Source organism: Anguilla rostrata, chromosome 16 (genome assembly GCF_018555375.3).
Source record: "Anguilla rostrata isolate EN2019 chromosome 16, ASM1855537v3, whole genome shotgun sequence".
NCBI classification, from domain to species: domain Eukaryota; kingdom Metazoa; phylum Chordata; class Actinopteri; order Anguilliformes; family Anguillidae; genus Anguilla; species Anguilla rostrata.
Window position 1 is genome coordinate 24724425 of NC_057948.1, and position 18381 is coordinate 24742805.

General features: G+C 44.0%; 1 protein-coding gene across 1 annotated transcript in view; it reads left to right on the top strand.

Moving 5' to 3' along the window:
• Positions 1–17778, top strand: part of LOC135242183 (cingulin-like protein 1) — a 36677-nt gene extending 18899 nt beyond the window's left edge. The window contains exons 9-19 of the mRNA XM_064313145.1: positions 4863–5069; positions 5408–5512; positions 5798–5950; positions 6126–6296; positions 9457–9618; positions 10335–10424; positions 12877–12960; positions 13591–13715; positions 14467–14575; positions 14928–15091; positions 15983–17778. Coding sequence (XP_064169215.1) covers positions 4863–5069; positions 5408–5512; positions 5798–5950; positions 6126–6296; positions 9457–9618; positions 10335–10424; positions 12877–12960; positions 13591–13715; positions 14467–14575; positions 14928–15091; positions 15983–16115 — 1503 coding nt within the window. The 3' untranslated portion in view covers positions 16116–17778. The remainder of the gene's footprint in view (positions 1–4862; positions 5070–5407; positions 5513–5797; positions 5951–6125; positions 6297–9456; positions 9619–10334; positions 10425–12876; positions 12961–13590; positions 13716–14466; positions 14576–14927; positions 15092–15982) is intronic.
• The last annotated feature ends 603 nt before the right edge of the window (positions 17779–18381 follow it).

Below are 18381 nucleotides of genomic sequence, written 5' to 3' on the forward strand. Positions count from 1 at the left end.
CATTCTTTGTGTTTACAGACAACCTCAGCCCAAGTGCAATTTTATAAAATCTCCATATGAAAAGTCTGGCTTTTTTTTGGGGGGGGGGGGTCTGCTTACAAGAGACTGGCAGTGGTTTGGGATTGCAGACTCTTTATGGGAGCTGGACAGACTCCAGTCCTTCTCAAGCATCACTTTTTAATTTCCAGACCAGGTACTTTCCTCAGGTCATTAATATGCTGTCTATTCCCAACAAATTCCCAGTCTATGCTCCTTTTGTTCAGGAGTGGCAACTCTGTAAGGCATACCTGCATGATGGCTAGACACACCAAAACTATTCAATGACAGAGCAAAGCTGGAAATGGCTTTTTGAGCAGTAAAGCCTGAGAATTCCATGCCATATGTGGTGGACAGTCACCTGAGCTGACCTTTATCATTTTTTCTGTTGTATTGTCTTTTTCCTGATAAGTCAACATGTACTACTTTTTTACCTTTTTTGATATCCAACACGTTACCTTAATTTACAGAAAGCACTTCGTTGGTTCTGTAGTTTAGTTTTTAGTTTAAAAATCATAACTGCAGTCTCCTTTGGCTAATGCAAGCATACAGGGTTTTTGTCTAGTTTCTCCAAAAAGCTATTTTTCCCATGATTAATTGTGGGAGAATCCAAAATGTGTTGTAAACTGTGTCTATCAGGGCTTTGTTATCACAGCTGGAGTTGAGGGAGATCATGTGTCTCTCTGTGACCTGGCTTTTGCTTTGAAGAGGGAGTGTGGTAATTCACCCTGTGCAGAGGAGAGAGGCCACGCCAGTGCTTTTCTAGAATTTTCCGCACAAATCCTGAGTCAGAGTTAGTGGAACACAGCGTTCCTGTACCGGACAAAGGCAATGTTTAATTATGGACACTGTGGCAATAGTTATGTTGTTACAGTAAGTATTTTTTTCCATGTATCCTGTTTGTGTGATGGTTCCTTTAAATTACCCGATACAGAGCGAGGTAATTGTAGTTCATAGTTTTTTTTTTTTTCATTCTTTAATTATTGGGTCTTACTCTACTGTGTAATCCAATCCTCTCTGCCTCAGCTGCTCATTGACGGCAGGTGATGATGAACACTGACAGTGCTTAGACCTGAGGATTTGTGAATGACCTTTGAACCAGAACAATCTGGAATCCCTTTTTATTGTGGTTCTAAAGCCTGAAGGGATTGACAAAATCATGACCCACTAATGAATATCACGTTGGTCAATATGGCCATTATTATTAGTGACCGAACAAAATTCTGGGTCAATATACTATGAAATCATACATTATATATACGTGTGCTCTGTTCTTTATATCCATGGCTTCAAAGCTTCAGGAAGGATGTTTATTTTTAGTTACCTGAGAGTACCAGCAGAAAAAACGTGTGGTGCACCAGAGGGGTGGGGCCATGCGTTTCAGTGGGTGACTGGCAGCATTCTTTATGAAGAGGACACAATGGTGGTTAATGCTAAACTATAAAATAAACAGTCTGTAGATTACACAAGGGCCTTTGAAATCAGACTCCTCAATTGGTCTTTTTGAGATTCTTAATAGCACACACGGTCCACGAAGCGAAACAAACATAGAGAACAATGATCGCAGAGACGCTGTGTGAATTTCCAGAGCCCTGTCTGTACTGGGGTATCACTGGCAGGTCACTACATAAGATGAGGCAAATTCTTTACCCAACCCAAGTTTATATGGGCCATTACACACCAGCCCCTTAATTATGTTTATTCGAAGTATGCTACTACTTCGATATCCTACGATTCAGAGGCTAGCACTTTACTGTATGCAAATGTGTGATACCCTGACACCCTAGTCTTGGTAGTGTGGGAGATGTGGGTTTTTAATGATGAACTCCACTATTTTACATAACACTGAAAGGTGCTGGCTGCCTTCAGTGGAAACAGTATGACCTTGTATTTGCAGTAGTGTGTAATGTATATTTACCAAACTGGTCTAACACACTTAGCCCTATTTGCAGAGGGGTCACCTGGTTTCCTTAATTTAAAGGATGACCTGCGTTGGAAATGTTTGTCCTCAACCATTTTGAGGCTTGAATACTTGAGCAGTGTTATGGCTTACGTTGAAGTAAAATTTTATTTTTCAGGGGGCTATTTTAATGTTTCGATGTTTCATGGATTTGTAACTTATTTTAATTTTTATTTAGCCGGGGTAGTCTGACTGAGACCAAGTTCTCTTTTACAGAGTAGTCCTGCATTAACTACACTAAGGTTTTGACCATTCGTCTTTGGTCACATGACCTCTCACTCCATGTTTTTGCATATAAATACATCCTCCCTTCTGCAGACCTTCCTGACTGAGGGAGCAAAACCTGCTTGATAGCCTGTGGTTAACCCTGGGTGTTTGGTTAATGATCTGTTCTTCACAGTCGAGTGACGACTTCTCAGTTCTTCCCAAGTTCAGTCGAAGGAGGCTGAGTGCGCCTGGGCAATGGGGTGGGGCTGGTTTGGTCAGAGCTAAGGGGGGCTGTTGGACTTTGGACTCTCCAGGGCCATGCAAATCCGCCGCTGTGTTGCTAATGAGTAGCCATACTTCATACGGCTCTTTCTAACGGCTTTCGAATAAATCCATGCACACGTGTGCAAACACTTGCACATACACACACACAAATTCTCTTGTTTTCACACTCAGACTCTTACACACACACAATCACAATCTGTAGATCTCTTTTTTATCTCTGTCTCTGTCTTTCTCCTTCTCTGTCTGTCACACGCACATACATACATGTGTACAAAGATGATTCTCTCAGTAAGCTATCAATGAAGTCATTGAAACTCCCTGTAATTTGTAATGACTGTCACGTCAGAGTGGTATGTCGGCCAGAAATTATGAGTAACTCCTCAGTCACCAGCTCACCGGCCTGCCGCCAGGGGAGTGCACAAAGCCGCTAGCGTTCCATTCGGAGCGGTCGCCTCCTAATCTCCTGGGGGAGGTGAACTCCAACCACCCCCGAGCGTCTACACCTGCACATGCTGCAGGTTTTCAACAAGGGGATTTTTCAACGAACCCAAGAGCTCACACGCTGTACTTTTTCATTTTTGTAGTTTAGCAGATGCCTGTATCCACGACAACCCTAATGCTCAGGGGTTGTATTTTTTTTTTTGTAACAGAAAAATTCAACAGATATATATTACGTTGTTTATTCAGCTGCATTTTTAACAGAGCGATTTCACTTTTTGTTGAAGGAGACCAGGGGAGTGTGCCACCTGGGATTAGAACGTATGACTCTGATATCTCCCATTTTCCTCCCCTACATTGTATTGCCTTATGTGTTGGTGCTTTAAAAAAATAAATAGTAGACTGTAACCTATTACTGGCTTTCTGAATGGTGCATAATGTGCCTTATGTGTTATTTTCAAGTTTTAAGCTCAGGAAGTGAAGGTAATCCTTTTGTGACATTGTCATTATGGTTATTTTTGTGCAAACGTTCTGTGGGGGGGGGGGGGGGGCTTCAGAGTGACTTGTTATTGGCTGAGGGGTCACATGATGATTGAGTCTCAGAAGATATAGTTGGCTGGGAGAGGACACGTTACTTTGAGCCTGCAGGAAAGTTCCTGAATATGTTGTGTACTTCAAAGAGGTTGGTCAGTGTGTGCACTCCATTCATAATGCTGGACTGAGGGGAAACTGCACAGGCTTCTCCTCACTTTGTCCCTGTTGGCTGCAGCCACAGCCAGACCAGGTGTCATTCCCTACCTCCCACCCCCAGAATTACTTCTCCAGCTCAGTTTTATGTAGCTCTGTCACGTGATAACCATGAGGGTTATTGCAGACAGAAGGCTTCTAGTGCTTTAACAAGTGCTCACGTTTTGAAGCTGTGCTTATGTTTTATATGACAGTTTGGTAAATCACTCTCATTTTGGAGGGAAAATATGTCCTGTTTGTATAGAAATGTGTTCTAGTGATCTTCAGAGGTTGAGAGGGCATGGCACCAACCAAGCGGAACCCAATTGGAAAACTTTGGTCATGTTTTGTGACAGTCTGTAAACAAGCAAAAATCATCAGCCTTAAATAAGTCTGGCATGTCGGAGACCCTTGAAATTAACAGGTTGCTTATTCCCAGGAGACTCTATGGATTTTGGTAAAGATTCAGTTTCTGCCTTTGCTTCTGTGCCAAGGAACATTGTTCTCTGCAACTTTGTGACAAATTCTATGCTTTTTGCACCTTGTTTTTCTTTTGCTTGTCTGTCTTAAGACCATCCGAGATGACATGTTAAATCTTCGAGTTTAGATTGGTCTAGTGGAGTTCTGTAGCAGAAAGGCTGTATTAATGTAGTGGCACCGCTGTGCAAAGAAATCAACGCTTGACCCATGAAACCTACTTATGTAACACTTTTGGCTGCAAAGTGAGGTAGTTTTCTACTCTGCACAGCATGGTTCAGTCTAGACTGCAGGCATTGTGTGTCACCATGCAGAACACGAATTGAATTAATTTATTGGCAGAGATGACTTATTTGGAGGAAAGAAAGTCCACCAATCAACTGTGTTGTTAATGCCGTGTCATTGCTACAGGATGCAGGGAATCCGGGGTTCATTGATTGGTGGTCATTGGAATGGGTGCCCAAAAACGTAACAAAAATGCAAATCATTTGAATCCAATGCAGTATCTCCCCTCCCACCCCTATATCAATCTTCTCACCCCTCTGTATCACAAGTCATCCGGATGTACTGCATAAAATTGTCCAAAAACCGTAAGGTTTCCAAACCACTGTGCTACACTGGATAGAAATGCTTTTCGATACGCTTCTCCATTTGCACATATACCTGTGTAGAGTGTATTTGTGCTCTCTCTTTGCACCGGCCACATTCCCTCACCGACCACATTCCCTTACAGAGCAGTGTCGCAGCATGTCGGGAGAAGCAGGAGTCCGAGATGGTGCGAAGTGTGGCGGAGGACAGGGCGGGGCGACTGACCCAGGAGGGCGAGCGGCTGCGCAGGCGAGTCCAGGAGCTGGAGAACGAGGTGGCCAAACTCAACCGCATCATCGATGAGGCCAAGCTGCAGGAGCGCCGACTGACTGAGAGACTGGGACGGCTGGAGGTGAGACAGTGTTCAATGGGTCAGGAGTGTTGTTCAATGGGGAAAGGCTGAAAAAAAAGGACCATAAGAGAAAGGCTGCTTTGTTAAACAAATTGTCACTTGTTTTAAAAAAATACAGTTTCTCAGTCAGTCTTAAAATGACTTGCAATTAGTAAGATGACTAAACAAATGATATTCATAATTGCATCGTTTCCTCTCATTAACCTGGCTGGTATCATTTTTGTGTGACTCATGGGTTGGAAGTAAGCTTGAAGTTTTCTGGAAAAGTTGATAAGTGTGTGCCTGCCTCTTGAGTTTCGGTGAAGCTGATGTGCACGTACGCTTGTTTTTCCACATAGAAAGAAAAGACGGAGCTGGAGGAGTCTCTTGCGGAGGTGAAGGAGCAGGAGGAGGAGTTGTTGCATGCTAACAGAGCTTTAACCACACGCTTGGAGGATGTGCAGGTGAGTTTTAGCCTTGGAGGGAAGCTTTAGGTCTCGCACCATTTCATCAGTTGTGGAAAAGGCATTCCCCACGGCATAGTCATTATGAACTGAGTTTGAATTGAGTTCAATTTTAGATCTATAGTGCTTTCTACAAAGGGCATTGTCCCAAAGCAGCTTTACAGAGACCTGGGCCGGAAACCAGGACCAGAAACACTTATGAATCTCCACTAGACTGAAGTGAACAATCAAAGATGTTTTAATAGTGTTTTCAGAGTGTCTTCTTTCCTGCTCTCTTTACCACAGAGAAACTTGACCAAACTGAACCACGACCACAAGGATCTGAACGAGAGACTGAGGGAGGAGAAGAATCAGAAGGAACAGTTCAAGAAAACAAAGAACGAGATCGAGGAGGAGCGGAGACTTCTTGACCGCACTGTGGAGAAGCTCCAGAAAGAGGTGAGATTTGTGTGTGTGTTTGCCTGTGTGTGTGTGTGTGTGTGCGTGTGTTTACATGTATAGGTATGCATGTGTGTGTATGTTTGTATATATCTAAACCTACATGCATGAGTTTGCGTACCTCTGTCTTTATGGCCCACCCGCTGAAGCCTGCATTCTCTTGGTCCCACTTCAGATGAGCGACATTGTGGACGCCTCTGAGACGTCCACCCAGGAGCTGCAGCTGCAGATTGACGAGTACAAGGAGAAGAACCGCAGGGAGCTCACCGAGCTCCAGAGGCAGCTTCGAGACAAGGGAGTGGAGCTGGAGAAGTCCCGGCTGGCGGCAAAGAAACTGCAGGAAGAGGTACACAAGGGTGGACGGAGCTCCGTGTGGAGGGTCCTGCTTTGTCCCGGGGCAGCGTGGTGTAAATCCACCTTCAGCTGCACCATGAAGTCATGGCTGTGGAATGCCTGCCAGGGATTTTAGGGTGGGGTGGCAGGACAGCCTGGCAGCATTATGGGGTTAAAGCGAATAAGTGGGTATTCAGAGGAGGAATTCTCGGTCAGTCGGGTCATCCTGGGAGAGGTGAGAGGTCAAAGGTGAAGGTCCAGAGAAATGCTCCGTCTGTGTGTGTAGCCTTCCGTGATGATATTCCCTCAGGAATGCAAACCCAATCTGAATTCAAGGCCTGCCTTACTGCCCAGCTGTAACATCAAACAGGGTTTAGTGATAGCAGTACAAATGTTAAAGTGGGAGTGATTGTCCTCCCTGATGAGAATTATCATGCCATTTTTCTAGTGTATATACACAGTCATGTGTGGGAGAACATTTCACATTGGTCACAAAATGACTCGCCATATATGAAATGGCTTTTTAGTTAACTAATGTGCATATCTATGTCTGTCTTTGCAGGGATAGGTAGTGTACTGTGTGTTGTGTGTGTGCGTGCGTGCGCACGTGCATGTGCTGTGTGGTGTGGGGTGTGTGGCGTGTGTATATATAAATTATTATTACTATCTTTAATATTTATAACAGCTGCCTGGAATGCAGTGCCTTTCCCCAGGTTTTTAATGGCCGCGGTCAGTGCACACAGTGCAGTCTGTAACCTCTCCGCTCTCTCCTGTGGTGCTGCTCCCGCTCTTTAACCTTGTCTTCATGCAGGAATCTGTGGAATGTTTTTGTGGTATATGGGACCCAGGCAATATGATTCATCTGATATGGGTGGGGTAGAGAATGTTTTTGGTAATATTTTTCTTCCCCACCTCCCACCCCCAGAATTACTTCTCCAGCTCAGTTTTATGTAGCCCTGTCACGTGATAACCATGAGGGTTATTGCAGACAGAAGGCTTCTAGTGCTTTAACAAGTGCTCACGTTTTGAAGCTGTGCTTACGTTTTATATGACAGTTTGGTAAATCACTCTCATTTTGGAGGGAAAATATGTCCTGTTTGTATAGAAATGTGTTCTAGTGATCTTCAGAGGTTGAGAGGGTTATGAGTGTACACCTGGACTATGTCCAAAACAGTTTACTTGCCTACTATTGAGTGTATGAGTTGAGTATACTGGAGGAAAAAGTTTTTAAGTGGGCAAAAGTTTCTCTAAATGTAGTGTACTTAAAATCTGCTGATGATATACTTGTTTCTGGGGTTTTGCTGAGTGTATTTGGGAACACACTGTTCAAGAAGTAAACCATTCTTTTTAGGAGGTCTAAAACAGAAAATTATGCTGAGGGAAAGGACAGCTTGCTAGGTTGCAGGAGTGCCTCCTCAAATGCACTTGCCAGTTAGAAAATGTGTGGAACATTCAGCATACAGCAGGACTTCTAGCACCAATCGGGGGAGGGTTGCGCCACTCCTGCTACACGGAGAGGGGGCAGCGTTTACCTGAGGAGCTGACCCTGAGAGGATGGGACAAATTATAGCTTCTGCATATCCCCCCATAGTCTGCTAATGGTTTGGCTTGAACCCTAAATATCCATCCAGGTTGTGTTTTCTGTCTGGCCCTGGCCCTGTTTCTTGCATTGCATTTTTCATGTTACGAAGTGCTCTCACTGCTTTTTGCTGTTTCTCCAGGAAGCATTACTAAAACATCTGTTTCTGTTGGCAAGGTACTTGTTGAATTAATATTTTGCATGGGTTGCAGGCCGTTCGTCACTGTTCTTGAAACCCGACACTGAACAGGAATTGGCCTAAATTTTAAGTTTGATATAATCTGTACTTTGTGCGACATAAGGCACTCACTCACTCAAGGTCAATAATCCTTGCTCAAAGTACTTGACACACTGCACGCTGTACACCAGATATGCTGCACATTCACTGTATTCAAAGGTGTTAATCAGAGTTCATGGTCAAATGAATTGAATACATTTTTCCCTTGACTAGAAAGAAACTTGGAAGATTGATTGCAAGAAGTGTACATTACAACATTTGGAGTGTTTTATTTGTAACTTTGCATGTTTGTGCATTAGTGGTTGTGCATACATCACCTTGGGTTTGAGAAAGGCACTATTTAGTGTTTAGAGTGCATTAGTGCGTTAGTGTACACACTTTAGTGCTGTAGTTATGCTCAGTAATAGTGTTGAATGTGTGTGTTGTAAGTGTGTGTGCGTTTGTGTAAATGTGAGTGTTGATGCACACCATATGAAAGCGTTCAGGGGCCGCAGTGTGGGGGAGTACAGGAAAGGGAGGGGTGTGGTCGCATTGTTGAAGCAGCGGAGCCTTAGTCACTTTCCTATCCCTCCATGACCCCACTTTTGCCTCACAGCGTAGCAAGCCCCCTGTTTCCCAGCGGCTGCCCAACCTGGGGCCTGGCCATGCGAGACGGGGAGATTAGAGACCAGATCTTCTCATTAGTTTGCACATTAGTTCTTGGCAATGTGAAATGTCATTATTACCCCCCCCCCCCCCTTTCTCTTAAAGCATTTACTCGCCCGATCAGGTTCCCCGCTTCCATTTTAATTTGGGTGCAGATCAGCCCTGGCAAATCGAAAGACAAAGAAAAGAAACTCCAGATGCTCCATGGCCACTCAGGGAACTGATTGCTTACTTCCAAATGTTGTTTTTTTTTTCAAAAAAAATTTCCGCCTTTTGTCTTTGGAGTGCCTAAACTGAATGTAGTACATGATTAAGGCAACACCTTGTGGTCAAAGATGTAACTGCTGAATAGAAAACGCAGTAGTATGCCAGTGTTTAAAAATGAGTCACAACCGGTTCACTTTCAAACGCCTGCAAGTTGTGTACCTACATTATGAAACCTGGAGAAGCAGCTACGCTAATAACATCAACAAGTCTTCATCACATTTGTTAAATGTATAATTCAGAGTGACTGACAGTGCAGTGCATACAATAAGGATAGATGAACACCAGCATGGATAAAATAACTGACTGTTAAGGCAGTCGAGACAAAGCGTAATCATAGAACGCAATGCTGCAGTAAGCAGCATGCTGTACAAAAAAGACATTAGTAAATGAGTTAATAACAAAAGGTGCTCAAATGTCCTAAATTGCGGTTGTGCTTTGCTGCAGCTGTCCCTCCTGGAGGATGACCTGCGGCAGTGTAAGAGGGAGCGGGACGACATGCTGGAGAGGGGGAAGAATCTGGAGCAGAGTGTGCTAGACCTGGAAGCAGAGGTGGACGCCAAATCGCACGCCAAGGACGACAGGTCTCGGCAGATCAAGCTCATGGAGGTACCTGCATGTGGAAGAAGGCGCCTCAACATTCTCATCTCAGTTTATTACATCGTCTTTGTGCGTCCTCCTCCGTCATTCTCTGTGCTTCTCTGTGTCCCACAGGGTGTCTGTCAGTGTCATTTCTGCATGTTTGTGTGTGGGTTTGTCCCTTTGTTTGTGTCTCTGTGTGCCTGTTGTGGTGTCCTTAAGAGCACAGGAGAGAGCACTGCCTTTAGGTAATCACACAGGACTGCTGGTCAAGCGCACAGCAGGTCCTGTGCTTGTCTCGCTCTTGTTGCTGGTAAAACATGGAAGCTCAAAAGTTTCCACAAACAGTACAAAGCACCGTGTTGAAGGCACGGAAGGTCAAACAGAATGTTCTCAAGCAGGAAACTGCACAGTGAAAGTGAATCCTCCATTTTCCGTTGCTTGATATAAAATATTAAATAATTATTGTCTAATCTGAAGAGAAGAGGACTATACCAGTGTCCAGGGGTGGAAAGTCCTGGTGTCAGAAAGTAAGTCTTGCCATGTGTTTCTTACAACCATAAACTCAGCTTATTTCTACCTCTGGGCTGAAGAATTTTGCTAATTAGCGAAACCAGGTGATTTGAACAAAATACTGGAGAGAACCTTTACTTTCTGAATGGATTTTCCACCTCTGCTATTGTCAGTGTTGGTAGAAAAGATTAGAAAAGTTTAATTAAGTGAGATGATGGCCTTGTTTTCTTCAGGACAGGATTACTCAGCTGGAGCAGGACCTGGAAGAGGAGAGGGCCAGTGGGGACCTGCTGATGGACAGAATTGACCGGGGACGAGATCAGGTGAGCCTCGCCTACACTGACCGCGATCCCCACCCCACCCTGTGGCATAATTTTCTAGTTCTGTCCGTGCTCCACTGGGTGAACGGCTGAATTTACTCAGTCCAACACAAAAAACTCCACTCCCTCATTTATGTCCACTGTGGTAGAAGAGAACATTTATTTTTCCCAAAAGCTTCCTGTTAAAATGCTTTGTGCCAAGGTGTAAACTCTTATTTGGCCTGTGACAAATCTCCCCCAGACCTGACCTCCTGCACTAAGGCTTTCATGCCTTTCCCCATGCGTGGGTTACTTTTCATGAAGCCAGTTAAAAAAATTATTAATGAGAGTTCATTTAAGTTCTGGTGGGAGCGGCACATTGTTGCATTGTAAGAGGATCTTGCATAATAGCCAGGCTTTTGGCAGTCAGAACCCTTGGCGTAACTGTGCCCTTTTTCTGCATCAGTTACAGAAGTTTCTTCATAATACACCATTTCAGCCAAAATATGAAAGCTGCCAAACATCTTAAGTATACAGGCTTTAGAATTCACTTGGCCTGTTCCTGCCATGAGAGCTATAACACAGCTCTGGATATTCCAGTTTTTCCATCCTTTAGGGGTCAGAAAGAGGCCTAAACAATTCAGATGATCCTTGATAATGAAAGCTGCTGATAGAGCCGTTTCATAATCTGAGACCCAGAGCAAAAGCACTTTTCCGAGGGAAACAGAAGTCGTCAGCAAGTGCCGCTAAGCTCTGGGCCGCTGTCTCTTCTCTGCTAATGAGGGAGTGCTGTTGATGCGGGCAGTGGTACAGATTGTATCTTTGAGGTAAATCACGTCAGTGTAAGATATATCCCCGTCATTTTTGCATGTTGACAGCTTGCTTTTTTAAGTAGCCTTATGGTCTATTCGGTGTTGCAAGCATACCTCATCTCAAATTACTCTTTTTTTGGCTTATTTTTGCAGCCTTGGTCTGATTGGTCATGTCATACCTGTGTCAAAGCGGTTCACAGTCACTGTTTGTGCTGTGCTAAGTCTCCTCAGGTATCCCTGAGCCTGGATGGCTTCAGCAGAATCAGAGATCAGCTGACCCACTCCATCCATCACTCCATGTCTTTGGTTGAGCTTGTGAATTTCAGCTTTTTGTTTTGCATTCAGTATAACTCTCATATTACTAGTATAGCAGAATCGATGCTCATGTAAATGCACAGTCTGTGGACGCCTGTATAATGTGACACTGGTGGAGGAGGCCTCTCATTAAATACAGGATCAGTGCAATCCTCCAAAGTGGTAGTATCATTGTCCTAGGGCTTTGAGACAGTACTACAAAAAAATGTTTGACAGTTTGGTGCAAGGAGCTGAGGTGGAGTTGCCAAGGAAACAGTAGGGGGAGAAGGAGGAGGATGAGGGGGGAGGGTGTGGAGGGTTGAGGCCTCCTGGCCGTGGGGTCTCACAGTGAACAGTGTAGCGGGAGGAACACCTGCGCCTCTCCTGGCACCAGGTGCTCCTCTCCTGTCTAAATGAGAATAATCTCTCCGCATCTCCGAAAGCTGATTAGTCTCGCCGGCGTGTTCCGGCTCGCTGACTCAGCTCCCCGAGCGCCGCGCTGCGTGTCTCTCTTATGTGGGCCATCAGTCATACGAGCAGGCCCGAGTCGGCCCCTAATTGGCATAAAATATCACCCATTCCGTGCTCCTGTTACAAAAAAGAGCCAACTGTTCTATATCGATCAGTTGTCTGCTTCTCTCTCTCTCTCTCATTCTCCCGTTTCTCTGCTTCCTCACACAGGATCAGCCCTATTGAATGTCATTAAAGAATGGTGTCTTTCAGTTCACTTTGAGTTCATGGTCTAGTTTGGTTAACGGGAGTGGAAGGAAAATTTGGCTCGCCTCTTTCAGAAAAGGAACGCATTAGTCTGGAAATCTGATTTGCGTTTCTTGGCTAAGGGAAACTGAAAAGTCCTAGATTTTGTGGACAGTAGTTGGAATTGCTAAGTTGAACAGTATCACAAGGACTCAGCTTGCTCCATTTTGCAAACCAAGGTCGATGGATTGTGCTGCCTGTGAACGTTTTTACCGAGCAGAATGCAACTCGGGACATTGTTTCCTTTGGCGGGGAACAGGCTATTCTTGCTGCAAATCTTGTTACATGGAACCCAAGTTGAAATGCTAACATTTAGATGGTAATTTTTGTCTGACCTTCACACTACTGAAAGGCTCCTGGCCCTGGGGAATGAACAAGATTTGTCACATCCCTATCCATATTCTGGAAAGGTTGAACCGAATATTAGATTTATTAACCTTCACTTCCACAAACACAGGTTACCAAGACATCACGTGATGAGGAAATGCATCTGGAAACACAGGTGCATTTCAATAACAGCTTTTAAAAACTTTGTAGAGTGTCTGTGTAATGTCTCTCTCTCTCTCTGTCTCTCTCTCTCCCTCTCCTTCTCTCTCTCTCTGTGCTGATGACAGGCGGAGCAAATGAGGAATGAACTCCTGCAAGAGAGGGCTGCCAGACAGGACCTGGAGTGTGACAAGATCGCGCTGGAGAGACAGGTAGGCTATCCATCCCATTCATCTCATTACCGCCTGGGGAAGATGGCGCATCCTATTAAAACTCCATTAAGCCCAAATAAAAGACACTTCCCATTGATTCTCCTGTTTCCCCATCTCTGTCTTCTCCTAGACCTCTCACATTCTCTCCTGCTGAGGCTGATGAACTGCTGTCAGCTCGGTCTGCTTCTCTCTGTTCCTTCTTGTCCCCTGATTTAAACCATACGTCTGCACACTTTCAAAACAATAGTTCAGCCATCGTTCAGAGTATTAGTACATACAGGGGCCTTGTGAGTCCTGTAGCAGTAGTTATATCGCCAAAACAACAAGCTGGTCGTGTGACCCTCTTTCTCCCACTAACAAGGACAATGTGTTTTTATGTAAAGCGCAATAAATACAAAACCCAAAAAGCCTACCCTCCACTTTAAAAGCTGGAGATGGTAAGAAATTTCTACCTGAAACCGATCAACTGACCTAACTGAACGCCTGTCTCAAATTCAAATAAACGCTTGAAACTTTCACGTGAAACGGGTCAGTGCGTGAAGGCAGACTGTATTCACACCTGACTGGTCCAGGGTGAACTGCGATGGTCCAGAGTGGAACTTTTGGGATTACTCTTCCTCTGTCCTCCAGAATAAAGACCTGAAAAGCAGAGTGTCCCACCTGGAGACCTCCCAGAAATCCAACAAGGAGGGCCGTGTGTCCCAGCTGGAGTGCAGGATTCAGGAGCTGGAGGAGAGGCTGGAGGGAGAGGAGAGGTACAAAGATTCACCTGTACCTTTTTATACGGTCTATGACCTGTACATATCTGCAAAAAATAGTTTATAACCTGAAAAACTGCAAAGCCGTTTGTCTTTGATACTTTTTGTATGTTTTTAATAAGAAATAATACAGCAAAGACACTTTTGTAATCACATATTTTATCATATTGAGCTAAAAGTGTTTCCTGATAAAAATTCAGTGTCAGCAAAAAAAGTTCTGCATGACTACTTTTTTTTCCCTCAAATTCAAAAATTGTACACCTGCGACTACAACTACTTTTCTTATCTGCTGAAGTAGAGCAGGAGAAATTGAACCATGTTAAGAGTATGTTTATTCCCAAAGGTTAACTGAAGCTAGTATTATTTGTGGAAAAATTTAAATAAATAAACAGCTAGCTAAGAACACAGTGATTTCTGTGCATCCTTGTACCTGAGTCATGGTGACTCATGAAGCTGGCTTAATGACTGCTGCCCTGGCTGTGGAGCCCTGTGGGTGATTGTGAGATAAAAACTTAACATGTACGTCACATGGACAAACGCATTTCTGACTCTCACTGATCCCACTGTGCTTGTGAAGTGACCTGTTGATGAGGTCTCTCTGGCAGAAATCTGGGCTGCCTGTATCGGGTAACATGTAGACCTATCAGCTATTGTGCAGTAAGTGTGCCAGGGTTGGAGTGCCAGGCCACGTGGACTCCGTCCTGTGGGAAATGGCAGGCTTACCCAATGCCCCCGGTATCCTTTCCAGGGACCGTGCCAACCTGCAGCTGATGAACCGCAAGCTGGAGAGGAAGGTGAAGGAGATGATGATGCAGGTGGACGATGAGAACCACTCGCTGCAGGACCAGAAGGACCAGGTGAGGGACAAACGCACGCACACACACACGGGTACACACACACACGTGTTCATGCATGTATCACTAGCTTCTTATTGTCTGTTCCTGACGCTGGAGTCATTGGGACAGAGCAGAAAATCACGGCACGTGTCCTTATGGGCCCCCCAGTTAGCCATCATTCACACTGTGTGCACAGCAAGTGTTCACCTGATCAGTTTACCAAAGCTAAACATTCACAGTGAGGATTAGGATAGAGTGGGGGGAAAAAAAGCACATTCCTAGACGTGAACGGAAGGAGAGGACGCTGATGAGTGCAGCGGTGCGTTTGTGCTTCTGCGTTTGTTAACCCCAACGCTTCTGAAACTCCTTCCAGCTGAACCTGCGCCTGAAGGCCTTGAAGCGGCAGATGGACGAGGCGGAGGAGGAGATCGACCGGCTGGAGCACGGCAAGAAGAAGCTTCAGAGGGACCTGGACGAGCAGCTGGAGGTCAACGATCAGCTCCAGGGCCAGCTCAAAGCCCTGCGCAATGAGATGAGGTCAGTTTGCTGAAAGATATCCGTCTGTATGCAGAGCCGGCTGCTGGCATAAACACTCTATGCAGTTGTTTAGGGTCTCAACCATCCCTGGGCCACACAATTCAAGTTTTTTTATTTGTTATACAAAGTAAATGTACAGTATTGTTATTTACGTGTCTGCGGCAAAGGGTTCCCTGGTCCGTGACCACTTTGGAAACACCACCCCTCCCCGTCCATCGAAGATAGGTTCATCCCCAAAGATTCTTCTTCTTATTCAGAATCCTACAGCCACCTTTGCCTGGGTCCTCTTTGGGCAGAATGTATTAAAGCAGCATTCTGGCCCATCAATAGGCCCATCCCTGCACCGCCCAGAAACTGATAAATGTGAGCCAACAACCATGAGCGCTGCAGTGTGAATTGTCACACACTTGTGCGCAATTAGTCATGCTAGGTGGCTAATTGAGATGGCTGAGGTACAGCAGTGGGATGCGCGCTAATGGTTGTGCAACAGGTGGATTCATGAGGCGGGGACTGTGCTGGCACCTGGAGGGACACAAAAGCAGGGCCCTAGTTACATATCCTGAGATATAAACTGCAGAAAAATGCATAAACACACACGGGTACACCCGCACACACGTACGGCAAACACACCGTCAATATCTGTATTATTAATGTCCTTAACTGTGTATACAGTTGTTTGCAGGTTTTCATGCTTAAAAGTGGTAACATTTTACAGAAATAATTTTGTACAGAAAACCTTAGTAATCAGGTGATAAACAGTAAATTGTGGTAAGCAGTTCATTTAAGGGAGTACACGTATGTGGGTATGCATGTGGCTGGTTTTGTATGGTATATCATAGTTCCTCTGACAAACTTTACATTGACAATATATCCCCTACCCCCACACCTTAGGCGCAAGAATGCTCCTGTCTCGCTCCTGCATAGTCTTGATGATGACGATGATGATGACCTCAGCACCGATGGGGAGATATACTACAGTTCTACATCTGGGTACAAAAGGTCCAGCCAGGACCCCACTGCATGAACATGTTGTTTTGGTGATGGACACTGCATGTAGCTAGGCCCCAGTCTGGGCTGGTCCAGGTGACGGGGAAAATGGAACGACTGGAACGACACCCCACAAAGTCCGTCTGGCCCTGTGCTGGCATGGGTGTGGCCTGAGTGCATCATAACACTCCACAGAGTCTAATGCCTGGTTACAGTATGCTTACAGGCTTGAATTTCATTTCCTGTTTAGCATAAACTAATATCTTCATTCTTATTATTATTATTGTTATTATTATTAAGCTTTATGTCAAGTATAACATCCTAGTTTAAGTTCAATAAATGGTCATTTTAAATTTTGTACATAAAGAAAAATCACAACCACTTTTTGTTTGTATCCAACTATTGCTCTATGAACTGGAAAACAAACTGTGAGGCTTTGTTAATTCAGAATGATATATTTATTTACTGTTGAATATATGAAGGAACTAGAAAGTGAAGGTGCATGTTTTTAAGGGAAATTGACATGAGGGATTAATCATATTACAATTCATTTTAATTCATTTATGAAAATACAAAGTCATTTTTGGAACTTTAAAACATCTAATAAATGCATGCGATTTTGAAACTGCATATCCACAAATACAAGTAATCCATTTCATTTATGTAAAAAACTTTCTTGAAAAGTTATTTATAAAAATAAAAAATAAATGAATAAACAAGGCTAAGTTTAATGTCAACCCGCTGAGCCAAATTAATGCATGATATAAAAGTACATAGAAATGAAAACCATGTAAGCTTGCTGATTACTTCAATGGCCTCATACCATGCCGTTGTATATAACAGTTTTATTCAGGTTTATAAATCAGGTCTAACAAACTGGATGATGATTTCTGTGACTGACCTTCATTTATTAAACAAAAAAGAATATATTTATATTTTAATGACAGTTTCATTTCACTCAGCTGGAAAATGTTTGACTAAAATGTCCTTGATCTTTCTCTGGCCAGCTTGTTTTGTGCTACAGAAATATGACACCTTCACAATTAGAAGGCAATGTTCTTAACTTCACAGCTAAGTCAGGGGTTCTCAATATTATGCTCTAAACATTCCTTTGAAATTGAATTAGCCCTCCTACCAACCTTACCTTTCAAAATAAAAAACGTGGGAAACTGTTGCAGTTATCTCCTAAGGTGAGTTTGGTGACAGAAAACACAGTATTAACTTTTGGTCCAGTCCACCTGCTTCCATAAAGAGAAGTGTATGTGTGTATGTACGTGTGTGGGGGCATGTATGTCTGCATGTGGGCATGCATGCGAGCATGCTTGTCTGTGTGTGTGTGTGTGCGTGCACGCACATTTGTGTGCATACATGCAAACATATTTTGTTTATTGGGGTGACTCTTCTGCAAGTTTTGTAATGAGGGAGTTTCTGTAGAAGTGCTATATTGACAATCGCTGACCTGTTTCAACACTGTGATGATTTGCACTGTTTGTTGGCTCCATTTATGGATGAGCCAAACACCACCATTGCCATTTAGGGCAGAACAAGCTTTTAGTTCTGACTCCTTGATTCATTTAGGGAAGGAGTTAAGAAGGAAAAAAAAAAAAAAAAACTTGCCACTACCTCTGTACTTAACTATATTGCAACCGTGCAAAGGCTTAAAACTGTGTCAATGTATAATAAAGTTGTTAATAGCTAAATTCTTGTACCATTCGTCTTATTTTAAAAATGAACACCACAATATATTTTTGAGACAAAATATTTTTCTATGTGATAAAACATTCATTTGACTGAATGTCCGCCATTACAGTTTTGTCAGACATTTGTGCATGAAGTATCCTCCTTTACCGCACACAATGCAATGCACACACCGACATTTTGGAGTTGTTTTCCCAAGGCTTCATACTGTCTGGCCAAAGCAGCTGTATCAATATCAGCGTTTTATTTTCTTTTTAATGAGTACTTTGATGCCTGATGGCTTGCCCCTGAACACATCCCCAGTGTCCTTCCTGAGTGTGACCCTGTGCAGCCCTGTGGCTCGGCAGCGGAAATCTGGAGGGGAAGGACAAGATTGATCCCTCACATTTATGGAGCCAGGGAGAGAGAGCAGCGCTATGCTGCGAGGCAGGCTGTGTTTATATGACTTCATCCTTTAGGGAGCTGTGCAGCAGGGAACCCAAAGGGGGGAGTGCGCGTTGCTGGCCTATGTATTCAAACGAGACCCAAAGCTTTTGTTCTTGGGCTGTGACCTACATTTGTTGTCAGCCTGCAGCTGACAAACAATTTAACCTCTTAAGCAATGG